This window comes from Galeopterus variegatus, unplaced genomic scaffold (assembly GCF_000696425.1).
Source record: "Galeopterus variegatus unplaced genomic scaffold, G_variegatus-3.0.2 Scaffold1058, whole genome shotgun sequence".
Lineage (NCBI taxonomy): Eukaryota > Metazoa > Chordata > Mammalia > Dermoptera > Cynocephalidae > Galeopterus > Galeopterus variegatus.
Window position 1 is genome coordinate 298,207 of NW_007727169.1, and position 25,385 is coordinate 323,591.

The following is a 25,385-nucleotide window of genomic DNA, read 5'->3' on the forward strand; positions in this document are numbered from 1 at the left end:
ATTTATTAGATTTATCTAGGTATGTACGTATGAACAATGCAATTTTAAAAATATTACTTGAAGTGTTTTATTTTGGTATTGAAATTAATTAAAAATGCCTTTCAAGAATTCTGAAGAAAAATCACTAATACCATGCAATATTATCGAAGTGTTTTTTAACAAATGTGAAATTTTAAGACTTATATGTATGAGGTTACTGAAACATCTCAATAAGTATCTTTTGGTTATTATATGACTTTGAACCATCTTTGTTTAAAAATTTCATTTAATTTTCATTATGCTGTGGATTATTGCTGATTTATAATTTCATTATATTTCAATATTAAAAGATGTTTAAAAATGCCTTTCAAGAATTCTGAAGAAAAATCACTAATACCATGCAATATTATCGAAGTGTTTTTTAACAAATGTGAAATTTTAAGACTTATATGTATGAGGTTACTGAAACATCTCAATAAGTATCTTTTGGTTATTATATGACTTTGAACCATCTTTGTTTAAAAATTTCATTTAATTTTCATTATGCTGTGGATTATTGCTGATTTATAATTTCATTATATTTCAATATTAAAAGATTTCCTTATTACAAACTACGTATTATTCATATAGGTAAGGTTTTTTTTTTTTTTTTTTATAGCTCATTTAGCCACTTGTGATAAAATCCTTTCTATTCATCATTATGAAAAATACATCTCAAATTAAAAAGTAATCAACAGAATTATGCATAGGGTGAAAACTGACAGTTTTTGATGGTTTTAACATGATGATATATCCTCATTTTCAATGTTTTTATACTGGATTTTTGTGTTTGAATATTTTTTTTTATTTCTTCATCATTTCATCAGTTTCATTGTAAATGTAGGTCTTCTGGAGAAGATTTTGTAAGAGCTATTGAAAATGAACACAGAGTGTTCAATGGAATATAAACCATGCACTGGAAGTATAAAAACCTTGAGGTTATTAAGATATAAGATTTTATTTCTTCTAAATATATATATAATAATTAAGAAATGGAAACTAATGATGGCACAATTACAGTGACACAGAAGGCTCACTCTGTCAAACTAAGAAATGAAAGAATAAATTCCATCACAATTAATTAGACAATTAATAGTGAGGAGAAACAAGTCTTATTATGATGTCTCTATGTTCATATTGTAAATATTAAAAATACTTTCTGGTCTTTGATTGCTTTTTCTTTTTAGTAGCTTTCTTTATTTAGTTTGCAGAATACCCCAATATACTAAATTTACAAAACCTGTAAGAAACTCTATAAACAAATTGTCCTTCCCCGCATATATCATTAATATCTTCTTTGGAAACAAAATTTTAAGAATAAGTTAGCCATATAAATAAGAGAGCATATTAAGTGTCTTTAAGGCTATGCCAGCACTACTTTTCATAATGGCATCAGCAAAAGAGTGAAATACTCAGAAGAACAAAAGTAATGTCTATATTAGCAGTAACTCATACTATTGGGATATGCATTAAAGTTTGCCTAGGAGTGGGTGGCTTGGGCTTCACTAGAGCTGAGCCTAAAACAGAAGTCAGGCTCATGTTGGGAGTAAAGAAATTCAGAAAGTTGACCTCTTTTGCTTCTAATCTCAAAAATAGTGCTTTTATTGTTTTTAGACACCAGGGCTCAAGCACTCAAATACAATTTCAATTTGCTAGGGAGATTACTATGACAATCTATCTTCCAAGGAATAGAAATAAAGAAACCCAGAATTACATTGTATTGTTAAGGAAGCTCTTGTTCTGATTTCGGCCAATAAACTTATTTTGCTTAACTGTTAGTAAAATCTTAGATTTTGTGTGCTTGTGTGCATGCATGTGTTTTCAAAGCCAGTTTCTGATACAGAAGTAATCAGTTTTTACATTAGGAATACTATGTCTGGTAAAATTTTTTTGTGATCATTTTGTTTCTCAACAAACTAATCTTTACAGGTAGTATGATGTGAGGCCAGGGAAATAGATTGAAAATAAGAAATTCAGATTCCAAGAAAAGCATTTCACCTCTCTAACTCATCTTTATCATTTGAAAAATGGGACGATTGCACTGACTTAGTAAGCTCATAATTTTTGTGAAAATAAAATAATTTGTGAGGTCTTCGAAATGTATGAACCACTATACAAATGTGAGTAGGCATCACAGACCTGGAAAATGAATGCTCTGTTAGGAAAGTGCATTGATTTTATGTATAGATGCTCTAACACTTTCAATCCTAGTAATCCATTTTGACACCATAGATTTATATCAATTTTTTATAAATTACAAAATAATTTCTGTAAACTTTGTGTTTAGATTCAGTCTCACCAAATCAATTCTTATCTATATTGGCAATATGGGCTATTCTATAGAAACATAAGCCTTAGATAATGTTTCATTTATCAAGCACATGTCAAGATCATTAGAAGCAACTTCCTCAGCTTATGGCAAAGACACATTTCAAGGGGCAGGTAGTCTTTTTGCCTGATATTATTTTATCAGCGTTAGCTGTTAGTGACAACATTATTGGATGGATCAAGTTATAGTATGCTATTGATGACAGTCACATTAAATCTTATTATGTTTCCATGAAAGGGATAAAAAGAAAGATTAACACAACATAGTTCCTATTCTTCAACAACCCTTGGTCATTTTAATTTGAAGAAAGCCCATGAGAAAATAATTTTAATACTGGAAAAGAATGCATAGTAAAATGCTGCATGATGAACTCTTTAATTTATAGATCTCATGCTGATGCAGAGAAAATCATATCCCCTGTGCATATTGCATAGGTTTCCATTATAATTTGTGTGGTCTATATTACAGATTTGTCCCTTAGTCTCCTGAATGAAGCCTTGTGAGGAAGTTCTTCTGTAATGAAAATCATTAAACATGAGTGTATGCTCTTTTATTAAACGAACTGGGATGCTACAGAGTCTCACACAACATTACCTTTATACATTTTAATTTGGCAAATTCTGTGGGCTGGGTATTCTTCCTAAATTTTTGTAAGGACACATATGTGGGCATAAAGATAACTATTAATGGACAATTATGCAACTAGACTTTATTATACTAAAGGTATCTCAAAATGTATTCCCCCAAACTTTGGCAAATGTTTTCAATTCTCTCTATCATGGGGAGGACTAAAATAGTAAAAATGAATTTTGCCATTAGACCAGTATCATTTTAATGCACTTCAACAAAAATTGCTTGTTAAAAAGTAACAGACATTGTAATAAAATTATCCTCACCTTTTAAACTATTTTTTTTCAAAAAATGTTGAGAATATCATTGGAAATATAAATATAAACAATATAGAGTTTATTGAATTAATTTTTTCCCAATTTAAATGTAAAGATATATTACCTAATTATTCAAAACAATAATAAACGCCCTGCTATTTAGAGAGGGGACAATAGAAAAATAAAAAAAATTTGGTTTGAGTTAATAGTTAACTTTTTTCAGCTGTTCATTTCTTCTGTCCATTCCTGATTCAGGGTTTGTAGGAAAAAATGTTTTTACTTACTTTTAAAAGTTATTTAATATACATTCCAACAATAGTTGGTATATTGGTGCTATTGCCTATAATTTATCAATATCAAAATATATTCACCTAGGAGAGCTATGGGGTCAGAGATACACCATTTGGGAATTAAATATCCATTTTAGAATCTTGCCTCATAAATACTGAATACCAAATAAATGCATGCATATATACTATTGGTTTTCCATTCAAGTATATTTATGTTTGTCTATTATGATCAAAGTTCACATATAATATTTGATTTCTTGGTAAATTAGAAATAGTAAATTAGAAAGTGATCCAATTGTTTTAACTGGTTGATATTTTATTCTGAAATGATGGACACCTATTGAATGTGAAAAATTTAAGGGCTTCTTAGGGCTGGTCCCAAGGGTCTGTGGTCTCTTTGATCCTGTTCAGTGGCTTAAAAGTGACATTTACATTGAAAGACTACAAGGAAAATAGAAGGAGTGCCTGTCTCGCTCTCTTGGGGTCTTCAAAATAGACCTTTTCTTTGACTGCCTTTTCCTTGACCCATCCCTCTTCCCCACTCTGCAAGCAATTTTATTTTTCTGCTGAAATCATAGGCTCTATATTTAAAGAATAGAAAAATATTTTTCCCATTCGAGAGGAATTGGGGAACCATAGCTCCCTATTCTGGGAGAATGGGTTGCTTTTCCCCTAGCAATAGTCATCAGAGTAAGTTTTAACATTGGTGCCTAATGGGCCTGTTAACAAAGACAAAGAAAGTTAAGTACAAAGAGGGAGTAAGAGCAGCAATGAAAACAGCAGCTAATGCCATTAAAGAAACATGTTCCATATGTCACATCTGCACTCTGAGTAAATGCAGGAGCAATCCTAACATGCATATACCCCATGCATTGAGATTAGAGGAAAACTCAAAGAGTGTGCAAATTAGGATAATCTGAAAAAGATGTCAGCATAAAGCAGGGTTAACACTTGGACTCTATAACCAGTGGGGACTCAGGAGATATTAATATCTAGAAGGAATAACAGTTGAAACGAGAACCACACGTGGTACACCAATAACGTGGCTCTCACTGAGGCTGTAACAAATTATGTTTACATTTCCCTTCATTTTAGGACTAATACTGTAAGTTTTATAAAATATCTTACGGTTGTGTTAGTTCCCCTGTTAAAGGTATCTGTTAGCAAGAAGAATAAATAAAGTTGGACAATCATTTGTTAATTTTTGAAGTATATGAACTGACTTAGAAGTTTTATCGCACAAATACATTTTTGAGTATAAAACTACAGCTGAAGAATATATAATATATTCATACTTCTGTTTGTGCTTGTAGTGCTTTTATAAAAATCAAGTCTTTGGCTTCAGAGTTGTTTGGGAAATGGAAGCTTTTGAAGAACTTCAATGTTATCAAGGTGTGTTAAGTCCAGGAAGTGTAAACCTGCTTCATTTATTTCCTGCTTTCAATGGAAGATCAGCTTTTACTAATAAGTAAGATATGTTTAGAAAGGAAAGAGAAAACAAGAATAGTTTATTAGTTTTCATATATATTCACTTATATCTCTATCTAATCAGGTATCTGGGAGGTCTTTAAAGTCATGTTACTTCATTTTAGGACTTTCAAAACCAACCAATAAATTGACAGGATTTGACACTTTCTAAGAAAAAAACTTTTATTGAACCTGGAGCCTCATAATAATGCCATTTTTTCTCATATCTAGAAATACTGCAGAGAAAATGAAACTATTCATTACCCTCTCAAATAACAGCAGTTTGCAAGAAGAATTTTCCAGCTTGCTAAAAATTTTCAGACATCACTTGATAAAGTAAGAAATTGATATTGCCAAAAACTATACCAAAATTATAAGATATTCTCTCAGGCATTAGTGTTCTCAAATACGTAGTATTGGTCACACAGCAGATTATACCATTATTTTATCTGTCCCTTTTACGACCCCTGGTAAAAATGTTATTTTCCTATAATATATGAATTGTCCAACATCTGATAGATTTAGTACTTTCCAAAGTAAAGAAGAATTTGCTTTGCAAAACCTCTAACATGAATACAACCAAAACTGAAAGCTGGAGACTTAGAGGGCACCCAAAGAATAATTTATTAATTTTCTAATTATTAATCACCCTTAACCAGACAGCTATATGTTTTAAAAGACATTAGAACACAAATCATTTCTAAGCAAGGAGTGACTGTCTCAGTCCATAACACTTTATGGACTTTTTTTCCTTTGCATCAAGGTTACTTTAATACTGTTCGGATGTTACTAGACAAGGATGTCAGAAATTAAAGTAGTAAGTCCAAGTGATATAAATAAAAAATTGTAAAAGAGTTTCCTGTGAAGAGAAAGCATAAAAAAAAAGCAATAGGATAATTTGAGATTAATGAAGATTTTGCCTCAGTTGCTCCTGTAACATTTGTAATAATAAACACTTCTGTAGCATTTACTGTGTACCACTTGCGTATATGTAATTATTTACATATATTAATCCGCTGTGGAATATGGAGTGAGGTATTCTGCTAGGGATCTCGAGAGTGCGTATCTTCTCTGTTGTCTTTCTTCTTAAGCGTCTGAAGAGTGTTATATTGGCTAGTTCACTGTTCAGTGTGCTATTCAGGCAGCTTTCCTCAACCGTAAATCCAAAAAGATTTTTGGTAGAACATGTTTTGACATTGAGCTGAATAACCTTTGTAGATCTACCATTCACAAATTTACGTTAGCCCCTTTTGAAAATTTTTATATATTTAGCTTTTTATGTCTCCTTAGAATTGATGAAATAGAATTCTAGTGATTGGAGTCTTATTTTTGTCAGTCTGTGTCGTATTTGTCTTTAAAGATGAAGATTTGTGGGAATGCCTTTTTTGCCCCTAGAACCTACTTCAAAAACACCTGTGTCCAATTAATTCCTTTAATCATTTTATTTTCTCTTCTCCAGATTTTATTTATACTTCAGTGCTGCCTTCAAGTGCTATTAACAGCATACTAGCTCATTCATTCTGTTTATTTCAGTCAAAGAATTAATAAACACCTAAAATGAGCCATTCATTGTACTAATTTCTATGGAATAAACCTTATGATAATGTTAGTATGTAACTGCTGTGTATCAATTTCTTAACTTTAATGTAGTAGTTTCATTTAGAAGATGTGGATAAGGGTAGGAGGGTTTTTCCCCCCTTTGATTCTTTGCTAACCAACCATGCCCTTGTCAGAAGTTGCTTTTTTTGTGGGGCAGTTCAAAACACAGAGCCATAACCCCAATCAAGACTGTTCATATTCATAGATATATTTGGACAACAAAATTTGGCACAGTAAGTCTCAGAGGATTAGCCAAATCATGGAACAATAAGGACATTGAGCTACCTATTATTTTTATATTACATGACTCAAAAATGTTCTTTAATGTTTGCTTAGGTAGTACCTAGTTAATAATGACCATTTACTTTCACTTAGACTTTGAGTATCTTTCTGCTCAAATAAGTTCTACTTTTGAGTCCTGCTTGTTTCTCTAAAGTTCACAGCTTTGCTTGGAAGATGGGTACCTTAAAAAGCAGATTTCTGTTCTTTTGGTTGTAGTGGTGGTGGTACAGTGGTGTATTTTTATCTAAATATTATTTATTTTCCAAGTTTTCTGATTAAAGATGGGTTGAAATCAATTGCTCTTTCAGAATAAAATTTGGCATTAATTACATTCTGTTTAGCTTTCCACATGACTGGTCCAATTTGAAGTACTGGAAACATGGTACACTATTGGTGAAGACTAATTAAAAGCAATAAAACTTTCTAAACAAAGTTTGTTGCCCTACTTTTAAGACAACAAGGAGCTTTTCTTGAAATCTTTTGCTTCTTTTGAGAGCTGACAGTTCATATCACTTACCAAGCCTGAAAATAATTTGGCTTCCCACAACAAGATATACCTACAGTATTCCATTTCTAAATGAGTCTAGGATGCTAATATTTTAATATTTTTGCACATTACAAATGCATTGCTGGTTCAGAATTTGCAATTTGAATAGTGAAGCTACACAGTCAACTTATAAATATTATAATAGTTTACTTTGAGATGCAATAATATATTTAGGGTCTGAGTTGATTAACCTTCAAATTTGAAAAAAACATTGCTTTTTATTTTCATTGGAAAGATAAAGACTTCTATGATCTGACAAATGTAAAGTTTTATCAGGCTAGGTTATTTGATGAATCGACCATTTACATCACTAAATATTGAAATTAAAGTACAAAAAATGTGTTATTTAATAACATTCATTCATGAACATTCATCAAGTTAATAAGAATTTTGTTACAGAACTCAGGTCATTTGAATTATTATTTATCTCACAAATTAAAATAACATAAAATGAATTAGCATTTTAGTAACCATGTTAATAACTTATGGAAATTGATTAGCTCATCCTTGGAATTCTTCCGGACCTGAATGGTATGAGAAAGTTTCCATTAGAATTTAAACAGAAATAGAATCTGTTTAAGATGATTAGTCAGTATACATTTAAAAATACTCTGAATTATATTTTATCAATCAAATATTAAAGTGCCTTAGTTGGTCTATTATTTATGTCTGCAAAATGTTGGAGACTCCTTGTGATGGATGTGATAAATGAGTGGGTGAATTAGAAAATTTGATGTTATTAAAATGTTTTATCAGCTTGTCAGAAAAATTAAGTATAGAGATATAAGAAATATTCTTACTGTCGAAGTAGAGATAGGACTATTGAAAAGATTAAAGAGGTATTATCTCTCAGAAACTTAAAATCTGTGGGCAGGATCTTGAAGTGACAGTCTAGAAGAGCAGAAATGAGTTCATGTTAACTAGCAAAGGAGAGGAAGCAAGTCTCCCCTACTGGACAATATGCTTTGTCAGCTTAGAGACTATTTCACCATCATTTCTCAGCATTTAACCCAAAGTGTAGCATATATGAAGTGTTCAGTAATAAAATTTGCCAAAAATAACAAAAATTATGAAATGAAATTCAACAGATCATTTATAAAATATCATAACAGTTATGTCGATATTAGGACATTCATTGTAAAGGGTATTGAAATTAAAAATGTGTGAAACTACATTGGGTAAGTGTTTGAAGGAAAACAGAGGAAAAGATGTCAAGAAATCCTTAAAAAAAAGAATCTAAATGATACGTATGTTTTAAAAGGGTTATATAAAAGCACATGGCATATGGCAATTATTTGCAATGATTTTTTGGGCCGCTGGAATCAGAATGAGCTATGTAATTAGACAACCTGTTCATAATTATTACTGTGATTGACATTATTTGAAGCATATTCACGACTGTTCCTTAAGACCTAGGATTATCATAAGTAATTAAAACATGAGTGACTGATTAATGATAACTTCTGCCATATCAATATTGCTGTATCTTTAAGGTGCTTGAGTAAGTCTGTGGAAAGTTCAGAATTTGGTTGTATATAATAAATATATTTTGTGTTCCATTTTAGCATTTTCCTTTAGCTGGATAATATGAGACATGACATATTCAGCTTGGATGTTGTATTAGACAGAATTCTCCAGAGAGACAGAACCAATAGGATATGATATGAATAATAAGAGGGAATTTATTAGGGGAATTAGCTCACAGAGGTGTGAAAAAAAGTCCCACGATAGGCTGTCTGCAAACTGAATGCCAATAGCCCAGCTCAGTCCAGGTCTGAAGGCCTCAAAACCAGGGAAGCCAATGGTGTCCTTGGTGTAAGTCCTGGAACCCAAAAGCTGAAGAGTCTTGAGCTCTGATGTCCATGGACAGGAGAGAAGAATGTGTCCCAGCTCCAGCAGACAGAGGGAGAGATTCACCTTTTTTCTCTGTTTTTTATTCTCTTCGGGCCCCCAGTGGATTGGATGGTTCCCACCCACACTGAGGGTCTTTTCCACCCAATCCACTCAGGCTCTCATACTAATCTCTGCTGGAAACATTTGTAGATAGTATGGTCAGTAGATACTATCTCCTTAAATTGTACTTAATCTTCAAATGATACAATATCATAATAGTTTCACTTAACATGATACAGCTACCCTGCCTACAACTGAAAATGCATTAATCCCTTTCCTAGAAGAGGAAATAAAGTCCTTAGATGATATTTGCCCTTCTCCTAATATCCCATGGCTTAAATGCAAATACTATGAGGTAAGGTTAACAATATTTAAATGCTGGTATAAAAGTCTCATGGTACATGATAAAGAACAAGATGAACAAAAAGATAATTGCCTAATATGTGTTCAGTATGCATACATAGAGACATATTCTTAACACAATAGGGAGAACAATTATAGTCCTCATTTCTGTAACTGGTCACATGGTCAAAGCTGGTATTTATAACTACCTTCTTCTTCCTCCTATTCTGTATTCCCTTTGCCTTCAGCAAGCACCTCAGCTTGTCGTGGTTCTTTACCTGGTGGAGTGACCCAAACCTTCATCCCTGAAGAGTCTGGGCTATTCACAGTCTTGCCTGGATTCGGCTGTTGTAATTTTCCTTTGACCTTAATCACAGGGCATGGTAGTACTAAGAGACGTCCTAGGGGATCTCCTATATTCCAGATATAATCTTCCTTACCTCCATCCTAAAGTAGTAATCCAATTTCCTCTTGGTAGTCTGGGTCAGTCACTCCTGCCAACACCATAATTCCCTTCTTAGCCTGTTGACTCGGAGGCATGAGGAGCCCAAAGTAGCCAGGTGGCAGTCTTAACTTCCAGTTCAATGGGATCATTTTTGTGTCTCCTGATGGAAGCATTCCTCCCTCTGGGACCAAGGCCGCTAGACAAGCAGGAAGCAAAAATTTTGCTAGTGCATCCCTAGGGGTAATGGTGAGTGGTGCCACTTCTGTTTCCACCCGTTGATTCTTGGACCCATGAATCCTGGCTATGGGAGAAACAGTACCATATATTGGGCACTGATTTAGAGTATAGACAGCCTTCTGGAGAACTTTGCTCCAGCACTTCAGGGTATTGTCGCTAGCTCGCACTGTAACTGTGACTTCGAAAGGACATTCCACCATTATATCAGGCCAGCTGCTTCAGGATGATGGGGAACATGGTAAGACCAGTGAATTCCATGAGCATGAGCCCATTGCCGCACTTCTTTAGCTGTGAAGTGAGTTCCTTAGTCAGAAGCAATGCTGTGTGGACAGCAATACCATGATGGTGAATAAGGCATTCCGTGAGTCCATGGTTGGTAGTTTCGGCCAAAGTGTTTCATGCTGGGAAGGAAAACCCATATCCCCGCCACCATGGCCACTTTGCTCATGAGCACACTGGGCAATGACAGGGGTGGCTGAAGAAAGAGGCCGTCTAGTATCCATGGATCAGGTCACCCTATCCTCCTGATAATTAGAGTCCTTCTCTGCTGAGGTCACATGGGAAACAAATATCTTTGCATCCTTTGCCCACTCAGAGAGGTCTATTCACAGACCTCTTCCCCAAATTTTCTTCCCACCAATTTAACAGTCATGTTCCTTCCAAGTCCCTGACCATCTGGCCAAACCATTGGCTACAGCCCATGAATCACTATATAATCACACATCTGGCCATTTCACCTTCCAAGCAAAGTGTACAGCCAGGTGGACTGCCCAAAGTTCCATCTATTGAGAAGATTTGCCCTCACCACTGTCCTTCAGGATGTCTCAGAAAGGGGCTGCAGTGCCGCAGCTGTCCACTTTCGGGTGGTGCCTGCATATCGTACAGAACCATCTGTAATGTAGGTTCTAGCCTTGTCTTCCTCTGTCAACTGATCAAAGGGAATTCCCCCTGAGGCCATAGATGTACTCGTCTGTTTTTGTGTTGCTATAACAGAATACCTGAGACTGGGTAATTTATAAAGAACAGAGGTTTATTTGGCTCACAATTCTGGGACAGCTGCATCTGGCACAGGCCTCAGGCTGCTTCTACTCATGGTAGAAAGCAGCAGGCAGCCAGCAGGTTCAAGCAGATCACATGACAAGAGGAAGGGAGTGGGGGGACATGCTAGGGTCCTTTTGAACAACCAGATCTCATGGGAACTAATAGAGTGAGAACTCACTCATGACCTCCCCCCCACCAAAGGCATTAATCTATTCATAAGGAATCTGCCCCCATAATGCAAACCATTCTCAATATTGCCAAGTTGGGGATCAGATTTTGACATGAGCTTTAGGGGGACAACACATCCAAACTCTATCATTCCACCCTTGGCTCCCCAATACTCATGTCCTTCTCACATACAAAGTACAATCATCCTACCCAATAGTCCCATAAGTCTTAGCTTGTTCCAACACCAACATAAAAGTTCAAAGTCTCATCTGAGACCAAAGGCAAAACTCCTTCCAGTTGTGAACATGTAAAAATCAAAACAAATTTATCTACCTCTGAGATAGAATGGTGGAACAGACATTGGGTACACATTCCCATTCCAAAAGGGAAGAATAGGCCATAAGAAAGGAGAAACAGGACCCAAAGAAGTCTGAAACCCAGCAGGGCAGACTCCAAGTCTTGCATCCTGGGCAAAATGGGGCATCTGGGCCCCCAAAGCCTTGCATAGCCCCATCCCCACAGCTCTGCTGGTGCTGGTGTCTGTGGCATTTCCAGGCCAGCATTGCATGTTGCCAGTGACCCCATAGTTCTGAGGTCCTGGCAGCAGCCTGCTCCCTTGGCTCTACTAGACATTTCTCTGGTGGAAGCTCTCTGTGGGGGCTACAACCCCACATTTCTGCTCCACAGTGTTCTAGTAGATGGCCTCTGCTGCAGCTCCACTCCTGTGGCAGGTCTCTGTCTGAGCTCCCAGACCTTTCCATACATCCTCTGAAATCTGTGTGGAGGCTGCCATGCTTCTGCTGCTCTCATGTTCTTCTGGCCTGTAGATTTAACAACATGTGTACGCCACTAAGGTTTCCAGCTTGTGCTCTCCAGAGCTGCTGCATAAACTATACTTGGGGCCACTGAGGCAGGGCTGCTCCAGCCAGAGCAGGTGGGAAGCAGGGAGCAAGATCCTGAGCTCTACCCCAGGCCTGTCCTCCAGAACAACTCAGTCCTCTGAGACCTCCGAGCTTGTGATGGGAGGGATACCCTTCCAGACTTTTGAAATCCCTTCAGAGCCCATCTCTCACCATCTTGGCTATTAGCACCTGGCTGCCTCATACCCATGCTAATGGCTTTAGCAACCAGTTTCTCTGCTGTACCATTGGATTTTTCTCCTGCTCCCCGCTTCTCTACCACATGGCCAGGCTGAAAATTTTCCAAATGTTTATGCTTTGCTTCCCATTTAATTATAAATTCTGGCTTTGTGTCATGCCGTTGCTGCCATAACTCAACATAGGCTGTTACAAGTAGCCATGCAGCTTCCTTAATGCTTTGCTGCTCAGAAATTTCTTCCACCAAACATTCTGGTTCACAACTCTTAAGTCCCACTCCCTACAAAGTCCTAGAGCCTGGACACAATGCAGCCATGTTCCTTGTTAGGGTGTAGCAAGGGTGATCTTTTGTCCAGTTCCTGGTAAGTTCCTCATTTCTATCTGAGATCTCATCATCTGTATTGCCTTTACTGTCCAGATTTCTATCAGCATTCTTGTTGCAACCATGTAACCAGTATCTAAAATGTTCCAAATTTTCCCTCATCTTTTTCTCTTCTTCTGAGTCCTCCAAACTCCTTCAACTTTTGTCCATTACCCAGTTCCAAAGCTGTGCCCACATTTTCAGTTATCTGTATAGCAAACCCACTCCTTGGTACCAATTTTCTGTATTAGACAGGGTTCTCCAGAGAGAGATAACCAATAGGATATATTATAAATATATAAGAAGGAATTTATTAGGGAAATTAGCTCATGCAATTGTGAAGGGAAGTCCCATGATAGGCCATCTGCAAACTGGATGCTGATACCGTGACAGTCCAAGTCCAAAGGCCTCAAAATCAGGGAGGCTGATAATGTCCTTGGTGTAAGTTCTAGAACCCCAAAACTGAAGTCTTGAGCTTTGATATCCGTGGATGGGAGAGAAGAGCATATCCCAGCTCCAATGAATAGAGAGAGAGATTCACCATTTTTCTCTGTTTTTTATTCTCTTTGGGTCCCCATCAGATTGGATGGTTCCCGCCCACACTGAGGGTGGGTCTTTCACACCCAGTCCACCCAGGCTCTCATATTAATCTCTGCTGGAAACATCCTCATGGACACACCTAAAAAGGGAGCTTTACCATGTTTCTCAGTATTCCTTAACGTAATCAATTTGACACTGAGGATTAACCTTCACAGATGTTAAAAGCAAAACATAAGGCAGCTGAACAATGTAGTCACTGAAGAGATTCACAACTTAACCCACTTTCTCTGTGTTACTCATGTTTCAGAGTTAGTAGCTTAAAAAAATGTGCAGGGGCTTATCTGGGATTATGAGAGGCATATAAAATCATTCAAGATATTCTCATAGAAATGTAAGCATTTTTTTAGTTTATGCATTGATTAAGGCATCTTAGAGAATTTGTGGCTTGGCAGTGGATGAAATATTGTTGATGGTTGAAAGAAATAAGAACATATGGAACACATTATTTCAGTAACTTGTTGTAACACTTATGTGAAATAACAGAATAATGTTATATCAGTAGAGATCTGCCTGGAGTCTTGTGTTCATGTACTACATTCTGTAAAAGGTTGTATAAATAAATACAGAGGTAAACTTTTTAGTAGAGTAGTTATTTTATTGTAGGGGTTAATGGCAATTAATTTTTAAATTATTTTTCAATTCCTACTGAATATATATTGTTGTTTACACAAGTTTGACTCTAATATAAATGGAGGGCTTTAACAAGTTGCTTTAACAACATGAAAATGATTATTAACATCTTGGGCATGTGTATTTTAACATGAAATTTTGAAATGTTATTTTATAAAGTACATTGCTATATGGAAGCAACATTTATTTTCACTAGATCTTTACTTTTATTTCACCTATCAGCATGATTTAGCTGGGTATAAAATATTAACTAGTCAGCTATATGATTGCATAATTTTTCACAATTAAATCTAGGTAACTTTTAACTGATGAAGTTTTAAAATACTTTTGGACATTTTTGAACTTTATAAAAAGTAGTGTGACAATATAAAGTTTGCAGAGTAAAGTTATTTTAATGTTATAGAGAAGCTGGAGTCCAAATAATTTCTAATTTTCCCAGATATGACACTGTGTTATACAAGGGTACTTCAAAAAGTTTGTCATAAGAATAGAATTAGAAGATAATATGAATCTTTTCATGAACTTTTTGAAGACCCCCTTGCACTTTTGCAAAAGATGATAATTGTAAAGTTACAGTGATGCTATTTCACATAGATAAAACTTGATGGGTATTTCATCCAAATATATTTATTTTTCTTGTTTTAATTCTTGATCATATTCCCCTGCTTTAACCTTTGTCATGATTTAAATACATCATGAAAAATGAGTAAAAAAAAATCCCATCATAGGATACCTGTATTCCTTGTTCTAATGATTCATGTGGGATTATTTTTAACCTATGGAATCTTAAAAGTCTTTATCACATGGTAATGCAGGTTTCCAGAGAGGTAAAACATAAATGATTTATATCTTATTTTTTCTCCTTATGATAGATCAACTGAGGTTGAATCAACATGGTCATAAACACTGAAAGCCTTTTTACCCATACCTTTCCCTCTACTCTCTACTACCATAGTACTTTATTTAGGCCATTAATACAGCATCCATAACATGGCATTAACAGGTTGTACACATATCTGTCTTCCATACCATAATGGGAGTTGTTTGGAGGAAGGAATTGTGTCTCAATTGTTGTATTAGTTCATTTCTGTTGCTTATAATAGAGTACCTTATTCTGGGAAATTTATGAAGAAAATAAACTTATTTCTTAAAGTATTGGAGGCTGAGAAGTCCAAAGTCCAGGGAACACATCTGGTAAGGGCCTTCTTGGTGGGAACCTCTACAGTGTCCTGTGGTGACCAGGGTGTAACATGGCAAGAAAGGGCTTAGCAAGAGAGCTAATCTTCTCACTGGCTGTCCTTATAAAGCTATCAGAAGTACACCCATTACTCCATGAATGGATCGATCCATTCATGAGGTCACAGTTCTCACAATCTTATTACCTTTTAAAAGCTCCACCTTTCAGATACCATAATTGGATTTCCCACCCTCTTAACATTGTTACAATGGAGATCAAGTTTCCAATACATTAACTTTTAGGGGACACATTTGACCCATAGTAATAGAGTTTCCCTAGCCTCTAACACAGGACCTCCCATATATGAGGCAGTTAGTAAACATATGTGGAGTTAGATTGCAATGTTCAAATAATTTTAGTTAGATATTCTTATTAGTTTGACTCCAAGGATTAGAAAAGTGCCTTCATTATAAACTGGAATGAGATATTGCTTTACATGAACAAATGAAAATACTGTAAAAAAGAAAATATTTGTATCTATTTGGATATCTATATGTGTATCTACATATGTATTTATATCTATGTCTATATTTATGTTTATAGCTCTATTTAATTTATCCATTTTGGGATTCCAAAATAAATACCTTGTTTGATTACCATTGATCATCACAAAATTGAACTAAACTTTAGAGAAATAATTGGTACAATATTTTGTGATCACAAAGATAAAAATTGTGGCTATTTGTGCACAATTATGTGATATTGCCCTATTTCTCTGTTTCTAGTTGATCACCACTGTAGGCCATTTTTCCACTACTTAGTCAGTTATCTCTCTAAATGTAGGCTTGAGGATTTCACTTCTTAACTCTCAGTTCCTGACTTAGCATGGAGAATCCTTGATGATTTTGCCCTTGTCTATTTCTCTGTGCTTATCACTAGTAATTTATACTGTTATACTCCCTGCCTTTTATCATACAAATGTCTGTATTTCCCTAAACAAACCACGTTGTTTCAGGTCTTCATGATTTTTCCCACACATTTCTTTTGACCAAAATGCTCCTTTATGCTACTTCCTTCTAGAAAACTCAAATCATCATTACACACTTAATTCAAACTATCATCTCAGAAGTTTTTCCTGTCCTCTCTTAGGCAGAAAACATCACAGCTTTCTCAGTGTAGTCACACTACATCCTGAACCTACTTCCACTTTTACGATAGCAGGTCATATTTTAATATTTTTTTCACCTTTGTCCTACTACAATAAAGTCTTTAAATTAGGATCCATGTCTTTACATATCCCTATCCCCAGAACCAGGCATACCATCTAGAATATAGCAGGTGCTTAATAAATATATGTAGAATGAATTCTCTTATTTCATCTTCACAACCACAAACGTTTACAAATGAGAGGATGAGGACGTCTAAAGTTTGAGCAACTTACTTGAGGTCATACAGTTGCTGAATGGCAGTTGTTTTCTTCCAGTCCAGGGCTCTTTCATCAACTTTGCACCAGTGTCCATGTCTTTTCTCCTAGAAACACCAGAAGAGTCATTTATGTTCAGATCCATCCTCCTAGAAAACTGAGTCCTTGTGGCTGCTCTGATGTAATGCATGACTGCCTGGAGAATTTTTCTTTTGCTTCTTCTAGGCCTGTGAATGCCTCACCACTACTTGAAATGGCTCAGTCTTGGCTCTCATCTTCCTTGTCTCTGGCTTGATGCATCGGACTTTCTTTAATCTGTATTCAGATTATTCTCTGTTATTTTCTTTTTTCTTTTTCTTTTTTTCTGGTGACAGAGGCAAAGTATCTGCCTGGTATTGCTCTTCTCTAAAATTAGTCAGCCTTCCTATAGGAATGTGCCAATATCCTTACCTTTATTTCTTATTTTCTCACCCCTCACTACTGACGGTGGCTAGACCAGGCATTTTCTCCTTTAACCCCTCAGTCTTTGACACCTTCAGACAGAAGCCATTTTGAGACATAGAAGAATATAATTTCTCAGTTGTATTTAATGCTTTGATAATAATTATTAACAATTTCCTTCACATATACCACTAAATACCAATATACAAAATGCAAATATTATAAGAAATGATTTTTGAAAAAGGAGTGGATTTTCTCTGAGACTGCATTTATATTTCTACACAGACTATTATTTATTGCCAAAAGATTTTTAGCACTTGCCACTTACGTTAGACCCAGGGTTTTGCTTTCAGATGCCTGTAGCACATCTCTTTTTAGATATTCACTGTCATTTTCTTTGCAAAATCTTTAAAACTGATTTTTTTAGCTTGTGCTCTGAGCCAAGCTTTTTCCACTTCTCCATAGTTCCTCCCAAGGTTTTTGTTGTTGTTGGTTTTTTTTTTTTTTGTTTTGGTTTTTTGGTCTTTTTTTAAAATCAAGTCTAAAATCCATGTATTTGTCTTTAAGTGTTTCCTTTCATTATCCATTAAGGGGACCATGGCATCAAAGCATCAGTGTTGGTTGATTATTTCATTTAAATATCTCTGGGATACAATAGTCCTTCAGCAACACCTTGTTGTAATTCATCACCACATCCTACTTCCTGTCTCTGGTCTCTGAATACATCAAGCCATCCTGTATAATGCAGATAAGTTAATTTTCCTAAGACATGACTTTTATCATGTCATTATGCCTGCTACTGCCTATTTATTAAGACCAAACTCTTCAACCTAATAATTGAGGATTAAGCAGAGTGTCTTTTTTTCATATTTCCTCTGCTTGGATTTGCCCGTTTTTTTTTTTTAGTTGTTTCACCCATTTATTTGAGTAACCCCTCATCCTTCAACAACCCATTTTAATGTCGCCTCCTCTGTGAAGGCTTTTCTAAACTAACTAATCATTTTATCCTCTGTGTTTTATAGCATCCATCATCTTATAATACAGTTTGCTGTTTATCTGTCTTCCTCTTGTACTTTCTCTTCTACTCCTGCATTTTTTAAGGTTAGAGACAAGGTTTTAGTCATCTTTTGATACTCTAAATGCAGTACAATATCTGGCTTAGAGTAGGAATCTAATACATTTTTGTTAAATAAATGAATGAATAAATAAAATAATGGCAGCTTTCTTTTCCATGGTGTTCATTATCAACTCCACATTTACTCACATTTTCTTTACTTTTCTGAAATCTCTTTGCACTGTTCTCCAAAAATTAAAATGTAAAATATTTTTGAAAATAGTTAAAAACAAAATGACACATTTCATATTACTGTAACTGTTTAAATATAGGCACATATACAGCAACTCTAAGTAGTGTCTGTATTAGGAGGTAGAATTTATGGTTACTACTAACATTGAACGTCTTTTAAACAGATTTTAAAGTTCTCTATTGTGCCTTATTGTGCCATTTTTCGAAAGTGGTAGATTGACTATCATGGTGACCTTAAAAATATGAAGTAAAATGAAAACTAGCTATTGAACATTCACTACAGATGTATTAATTCCTGTGCACAATGCACCCGCGCATGCGCACACACACACACCCACACACCCCAAACATCAACTTTCCTTCAAGGGTCAGAAAAAATTCTAACTCTTCCATTAAACTTTCCACAAATAATTATATTTTACAGTATTGTTTTTCTCAAAATTTCTTTAGCATTTCTTTTTTTTTTTTTTTTCCTTTTTGTCTTTTTTCGTGTCCGGCAATGGATCGCAACCCTCAGTGTCGCGCCCGTGCCAGACTGGGACTGGCAACGGGATCGCAACCCTCGGTGTTGCTCCCGCACCTCGCTCAGCCAGTGAGCGGGAACCGGTCTGTACATGGGATCCGAACCCTCGGCGGGAGCGCCACCGCGCTCCCAAGTGGCGCACTGTAGCAGTGCGCCACTGGGCCGGCCCAAAATTTCTTTAGCATTTCTATTCTGTAAGAGAAAACTATTATTTCATTCACTATTGCCAACTATTTTGTTTTATCTTTTATCTCACATTAGAGTTAGGATTCCTTTAACTTCATTTTAAAACTTTCATAGTCTCAAGTGAACAGTGGGAAATTAATCAATACTTGGTAAGTTTTGCTGTTGATGTTGATTTTGATGATAAAGGTCCCAACCAGGCACTGGCAAATCTAAGATGATTTCTTACTTTGTAGTGGTGCAGGTCTTTATAAAAAATTAGCACCTTCTCTGCTGGAAGCTCTTTGTAGTTCTGTTAAATTGGGTTGGCCTCTGGCTAGAATGGTCTTTTTTTCACCTCAATTAAAGTTATTCTCTTTTCTAGGCTTTGTGAAGTGTTCTCCTGCCGGGCTTCTCTCTCTCTCTCTCTCTCTCATTCTCTTAACCTATTTATACAAATAAAGTTTTTTTCTCAATTACACTGTAACATTCTATCCAAAAAGGTAAAAGATGAATCTTTCGATAATGACTTAATACTACTAAATTTTACCCGTGCTTATTGAAATTCTACCGAGTAGACAAAGGTTTAGTTTTGTTTTCCTCCGAAAGCATGAAGCAATACATCATATTTAATTTATATTTTCTTTAACAAGAAAGTTTCCTCTTTTAAATTTACTTTTCATTTTCTTTTTAAAACTACGTAATCATTTAGTTTATACCACTTAAAAAAATCATATCTTTAGCAAACCAAGATATGTTTAGTAAATTTTTATATTGATCAATATATATTTATTACTAAATATTTAAAATTAGGATTCAAATAAAACATTATGTTAAGTTCTTTTTATACTGTGGTTTTAGGCCAGGTGTTTGAATGACTTGTAATGGAGCAGGCAATCTATGTGAAGAGCTGAATATTACTTTACCATCAGAATGTAATCACATCTTCAACTGGTACTTCTTCTAAATAAAAGGGTTCACTGGTCAAGGTGAAGTATAATTATACATTTCATAATTTCTCCCATTAATTCAAACATAAGATAATTTTAATGTTCATTTTAAAACTGAATGAATAACACAACTGGGTATCTGTTCAAAAGTAACATTCAAGTTTGTATTTTGGAATTGATACATGATTTTCCCTTATTCACTAAGACTAACCATTTCTCTGAGATCTTATTGTTGATTTTTAGTGTACTTAAAATGAGCAATGTAAATACTGATCTTTTTAATCTTAGTATCTTAAATCATAAGATCCAATTCTACTCTTAATTTATCTTGAATTATAAAATTAATTTGAGAAAAAATATAATATTAGTTTATGTTTTATTTGTCACTTAATTCAGTCTTCAGTTTGCACTTTTTATCTGTGGCCTCCAGACTGCATCAGCCCTCTGTGACTCAAAGTGCAGTTTGATTCAGTCATTGCTCTGTAGTCCTCTTTGATGGGGCATAAACCAGTGCTGTGAAACTCTCAGAACAAAAGAAGACTGAAGAAATTAGATATATAGACCATAGACCATGAAAAATAAGCTATTAGAAAATAAACTTTATGGGCCGGCCCGGTGGCGCACTGCTACAGTGCGCCGCTTGGGAGTGCAGCGGCACTCCCGCCGAGGGTTCGGATCCCACATACAGACTGGTTCCCGCTCACTGGCTGAGCGAGGTGCAGGTGCAACGCTGAGGGTTGTGATCCCGTTGCCGGTCCTGGTCTGGTACGGGCACGACACTGAGGGTTGCGATCCGTTGCTGGACATGAAAAAAGACAAAAAGGAAAAAAAAAAAAAGAAAAGAAACTTTATAGTTTATAGTTGGGAAGCTAATTAATTAAAATATTAATTAAATATACTAAATCATTGAGTTTAAATCTTTAAAGAAAAATGTTTCTTAAAGCCAGATTGAAATTAACACACACTTATATGCCCAGTTTACTATTCTTTCCTTAGCATATTTATCTTTCATTTCTATTTCTTTAAATCCAGGATTAGTGTGATTTCAGCTTGAAATTACAACTCACTCAGAAATAACATGCTATTTATCTCCTGGCTCAAAATGAGGAGGCTTCAGAAGTGAGTTTGGAATTAGCTAGAGCAATTAAAGTGGTGGAGTATTTAACCTCTGTAATGATATTCCTTGAGTCCCAACTATCTAGGGGCTATTTAGCCCTTGTTTTCTCTTGCAACTTCTTTTTTCTTTCCCTCTTCCTTCAATGAAGGCAGGAGGCCAGGGGGACTAGTAGCTGCCAGCACTTCTTTTAACAAAACCTAATCTGTTTCTTTAAAGCAGACTTTCTTAAAACAAAAACAACAGAGAATTACTTTTTCTTTACAGTTTACTTCTAATATAACAAATCAGGTTTTATTAGAGTAAATACTAATGTCTCAGCATGCAAAGTGTAGAAGTCTCATGATTTTGTCTGTTTTTACTACTTCATGGTAATAGATTATTAATAACCTTTTGATCTCTACTTTATGTCCATTATTCCAAATTAACAAATACAGCCACCAATATTATAGCTTGATGTCAATAGTGCTTTTTATTATTTGTTGTGATCTTCTGAAATTCTTTCAGAAAATAAATGTGTGTGTGTGTGTGTGTAAAGGTAGAGGAATGGACGGAGGGACCAGGAGAGAAAATGAGCTGTTCAAATGGTACTAGAAATAAGTGGTTAAATAGCAGTATAGTTAGTATTCTTATAATGAACTTACCTGAAAAGGTTATTTGAGACTAGAATTGTAGTCTTGATCCTTTAGAATGCACAAGTAAGCCTGCATCTTATCATTTTTACTGTGTTCCCACTGTCCAAATTTGCTTTCAACACTATTAAAGCACATAGTCCACTGTTTTTATCCATTTAGGGGTTATTATAGTCCATTGATTTTGTTTCACGTTATGCTCAAATCAACCAACCACCTTCATTTTCGAGTAACTTAAGGGGCATTTTATTTACTGGGTTCTCTTTAAAGTTGAGTAGCACCATGCAAGACTGATGAGCATCATCAATTAAGCGACATACACACCATTCATGTTGTCATAACATTCTGTCATAACCATGAATCACTTATAATACTGTCCTGTCTACTGTATTGCAGGAAAAACAGAGATTTCTGACGGATGTTCTGCATGAAGTGATGCTGCTTGACGGTTTGGCCAGTTCCCATCCAGTATCACAGGAAGTGCTACAGGCAACAGATATTGACAGGGTGTTTGACTGGATCGCATATAAAAAGGTGGGAATAGATAAGACCAAAGTGCCAATTGAATATTTCACTCTCCAGGTAGCTCAACTATTTCATGCTAGATGTACTCTATTCTTCTCTTCTTCATAGCAGATAGAAATGGACTGTGTTAGAAAACAGAGTCACTAGATTCATGTCATTTTATGAGATAGGGCTTGGCTTTATAAATCAGTAAAATGGAGATGAATGTTTCACAAATAACACTTAGAAATATTGGATGTATTAATGAATAAATGTTTGGAGACTCGATATGAAATTGCTGTATAAATGGTGTTCTGTAAATGTCAGTTTTTATTATTGTTAATAAGAAAGCTGACCTATATAGTGACAAGTTATTTTTCACCAATGCCCCTTAAGTACTTATTCATTTTGATTGGCTTATGCAAATGGGTTTAGGCAGTGACATGACATATGCATTTTACTAGCATTATTTAAAGAAGATTTTGGGAATTAAACACGTTTCCTGGATAGTGAGTATAATAAACCAAATTTTAAAGACTAGACTTTAAATGGCAAAGAAGAATTTTGGCCCAGTCATTAGATGTAAAAATAAGGCATAATGCAAATTTTTTCCACTGTTACTCGCATTAATATTTTTCTTTAACATGATCATGTGCATCTTGGTGTTTAACACTTAATAGTCATTTAATAATTGTTAAAATAGGGTTAAAGTTTACTGTCATCTTTAGTGTAGATTGAATGGCATTTGTTGGGATTTCTATGTACTTTTTATTGATTTGATTATGGTTTAAGTTTTTTTAAAAATTACTATTTTTTAATAAAACATTTGTATTTAATAACTAGAGGTTAAACTAATTCATCACAAGTCCTTGGTGTTATTTTGGATATTTGGTTTTGCACTCAGGTAATGACTATTTCATTGGTTATTAATTAGTACTGTATATTATAATATGCAAAGATACAAATTGTGTTAATAGAAAATGTCTTTTCAAGTAATTTATCACTGCATTGGTTCAAAAGGGTGCTTTTTGATGTTTTATAAAAATAATTGGAAGTGTTGAACCATGGTATTTTTAATATGTATATTAATTTTTATTTATGAAGTTTTTGGCTAGATTTTGTTGTATGTATATTCAGTTTATTCAACTGTATTGATTCTTTAAAGATAATGCAGAAAATAATTTATTAAAATAAGGAGTTTGGGGATATGTCCATAGTTATTTTTCCCCAAACCTCAATTCTAAAAGACTCTATAAATACCAGTTTTACTTTAGCATGAATAAAATTAGGAAAGTATTGTTTTGATTTAATATGTTATAAATGTGCTTTTACACATATGTAAGACTTCTTCCAGGTTCCACAGATTTGGGAAATTTTGAATTTATTAAAGAAGGTTAAGAATCAAATTAGTAGAAAGAATGAAAATACAATGATTATTATTTTACCCTCTCTACCTTTTGGTGCAGAGGCTTACCAGTTTACAAATGTTTAAAATGAGTAAACCGTGCCATATGCCCAGGACCCCATCATAGTGGATTATGACATACTTGTCTCTAGCTGTATGAGTATATCTTTACTCTTTAAATACTACTGAAGATATAGTTCTTATTGTGTGTTTTCAAGTGATTGTAGGATTCACCCATTTCCAGTGATGACTTCTCAAGAAAAATTTCTTTTTTAAACCGCTATGTCAAGATATTGTATAATTAAACTCCAACAAACTGTGTATATTTAAAGGGTACAATTTGGTATGTTCTTACATGTATATACAATGAAAATGTCACCATAATCAAGTTATGAGCATATCCACCACTATGAAAAGTTTTCTTATGCTCCTTATTAAGTTTTCTTAAAAGTTTTCTCATGCTCTTTTCATCCCTTCTTCTTCCTCCACTAATCTTTTTCATTATAAATTAATTTTCATTTTCTAGTTTTATAAAAATGGAATCATACAATATGTACTCATTTGTTTGCCTTCTTTTATTCAACATAATTATTTTGAGATATATGCATGTTGTAGAATAATGGGTATAAAACAATTTGTTTATTTACCTAGACATTTAGGTTCTTTCTGGTTTGGGCAATTACAAATTAACACTGCTATGAACATTAATGTGCAAGTGTTTGTATGTGTATTTGCTTTTATTTCTCATGGCTAAATACCTAGGAGAGAAATGGCCAGATCATATGATAGGTATGTTTAATATTTTAATGCACTACTTAACTGTTTCTTAAGGTAGTTTTACCATTGTACCATAGTATATTTCCACCAACAGTGTATCGGAATTCTAGTTTCTCCACATTTTTACCTACATCAACTAGGTATAATCGAGTCTTAATTTTAGAAGTTCTAATGGCATCTTGTTGTGGGTGTCAATTGAATTTCTCTCATGCTTAATAATTTTAACAATTTTGGTCATTTCAAATCTTTTAACAGTTCTTTTTGTTTGTTTAAATTGGGTTGTTTGTTTTCTTATTATTGAGTTTTGAGGGTTCTTTATATATTCTGAATACAGCTCTTTTATCACATATATTATTTGCAAGTAATTTTTTCCCAATTTGTGGCCTGCCTTTTATCTTTATAGCAATGTATTTCTAAAACCAAAATGCCAAGAATAACCAATTTGGTGAAATTCACTTTATTATATTTTTCTTTAATTGATAGAGCTATTGATGTCATACGTAAGAAATTTTTGCACAGCTCAAGGCCATGAAGGTTTTCTTTTCTTTAAGTTTTATAGGTTTATGTTTATATTTAGATCTGTAAACACTTTTAAGTTACTTTTTGTATTGGTTTGAGGTTTGGACTGATTTTTTTCCTTTTCTCCTTCCTTCCTTCCTTCCTTCCTTCCTTCCTTCCTTCCTTCCTTCCTTCCTTCCTTCCTTCCTTCCTTCCTTCCTTCCTTCCTTCCTTCCTCCC

The 25,385-nt window shown here is 34.6% G+C and overlaps 1 protein-coding gene across 1 annotated transcript in view; it reads left to right on the plus strand.

The window, feature by feature from the left end:
• TRHDE (thyrotropin-releasing hormone degrading enzyme) overlaps positions 1-25,385 on the plus strand; it is a 374,981-nt gene that overhangs the window by 208,938 nt on the left and 140,658 nt on the right. The window contains 1 exon segment of the mRNA XM_008574522.1: positions 22,358-22,495. Within this exon segment, the coding sequence (XP_008572744.1) occupies positions 22,358-22,495 (138 nt within the window).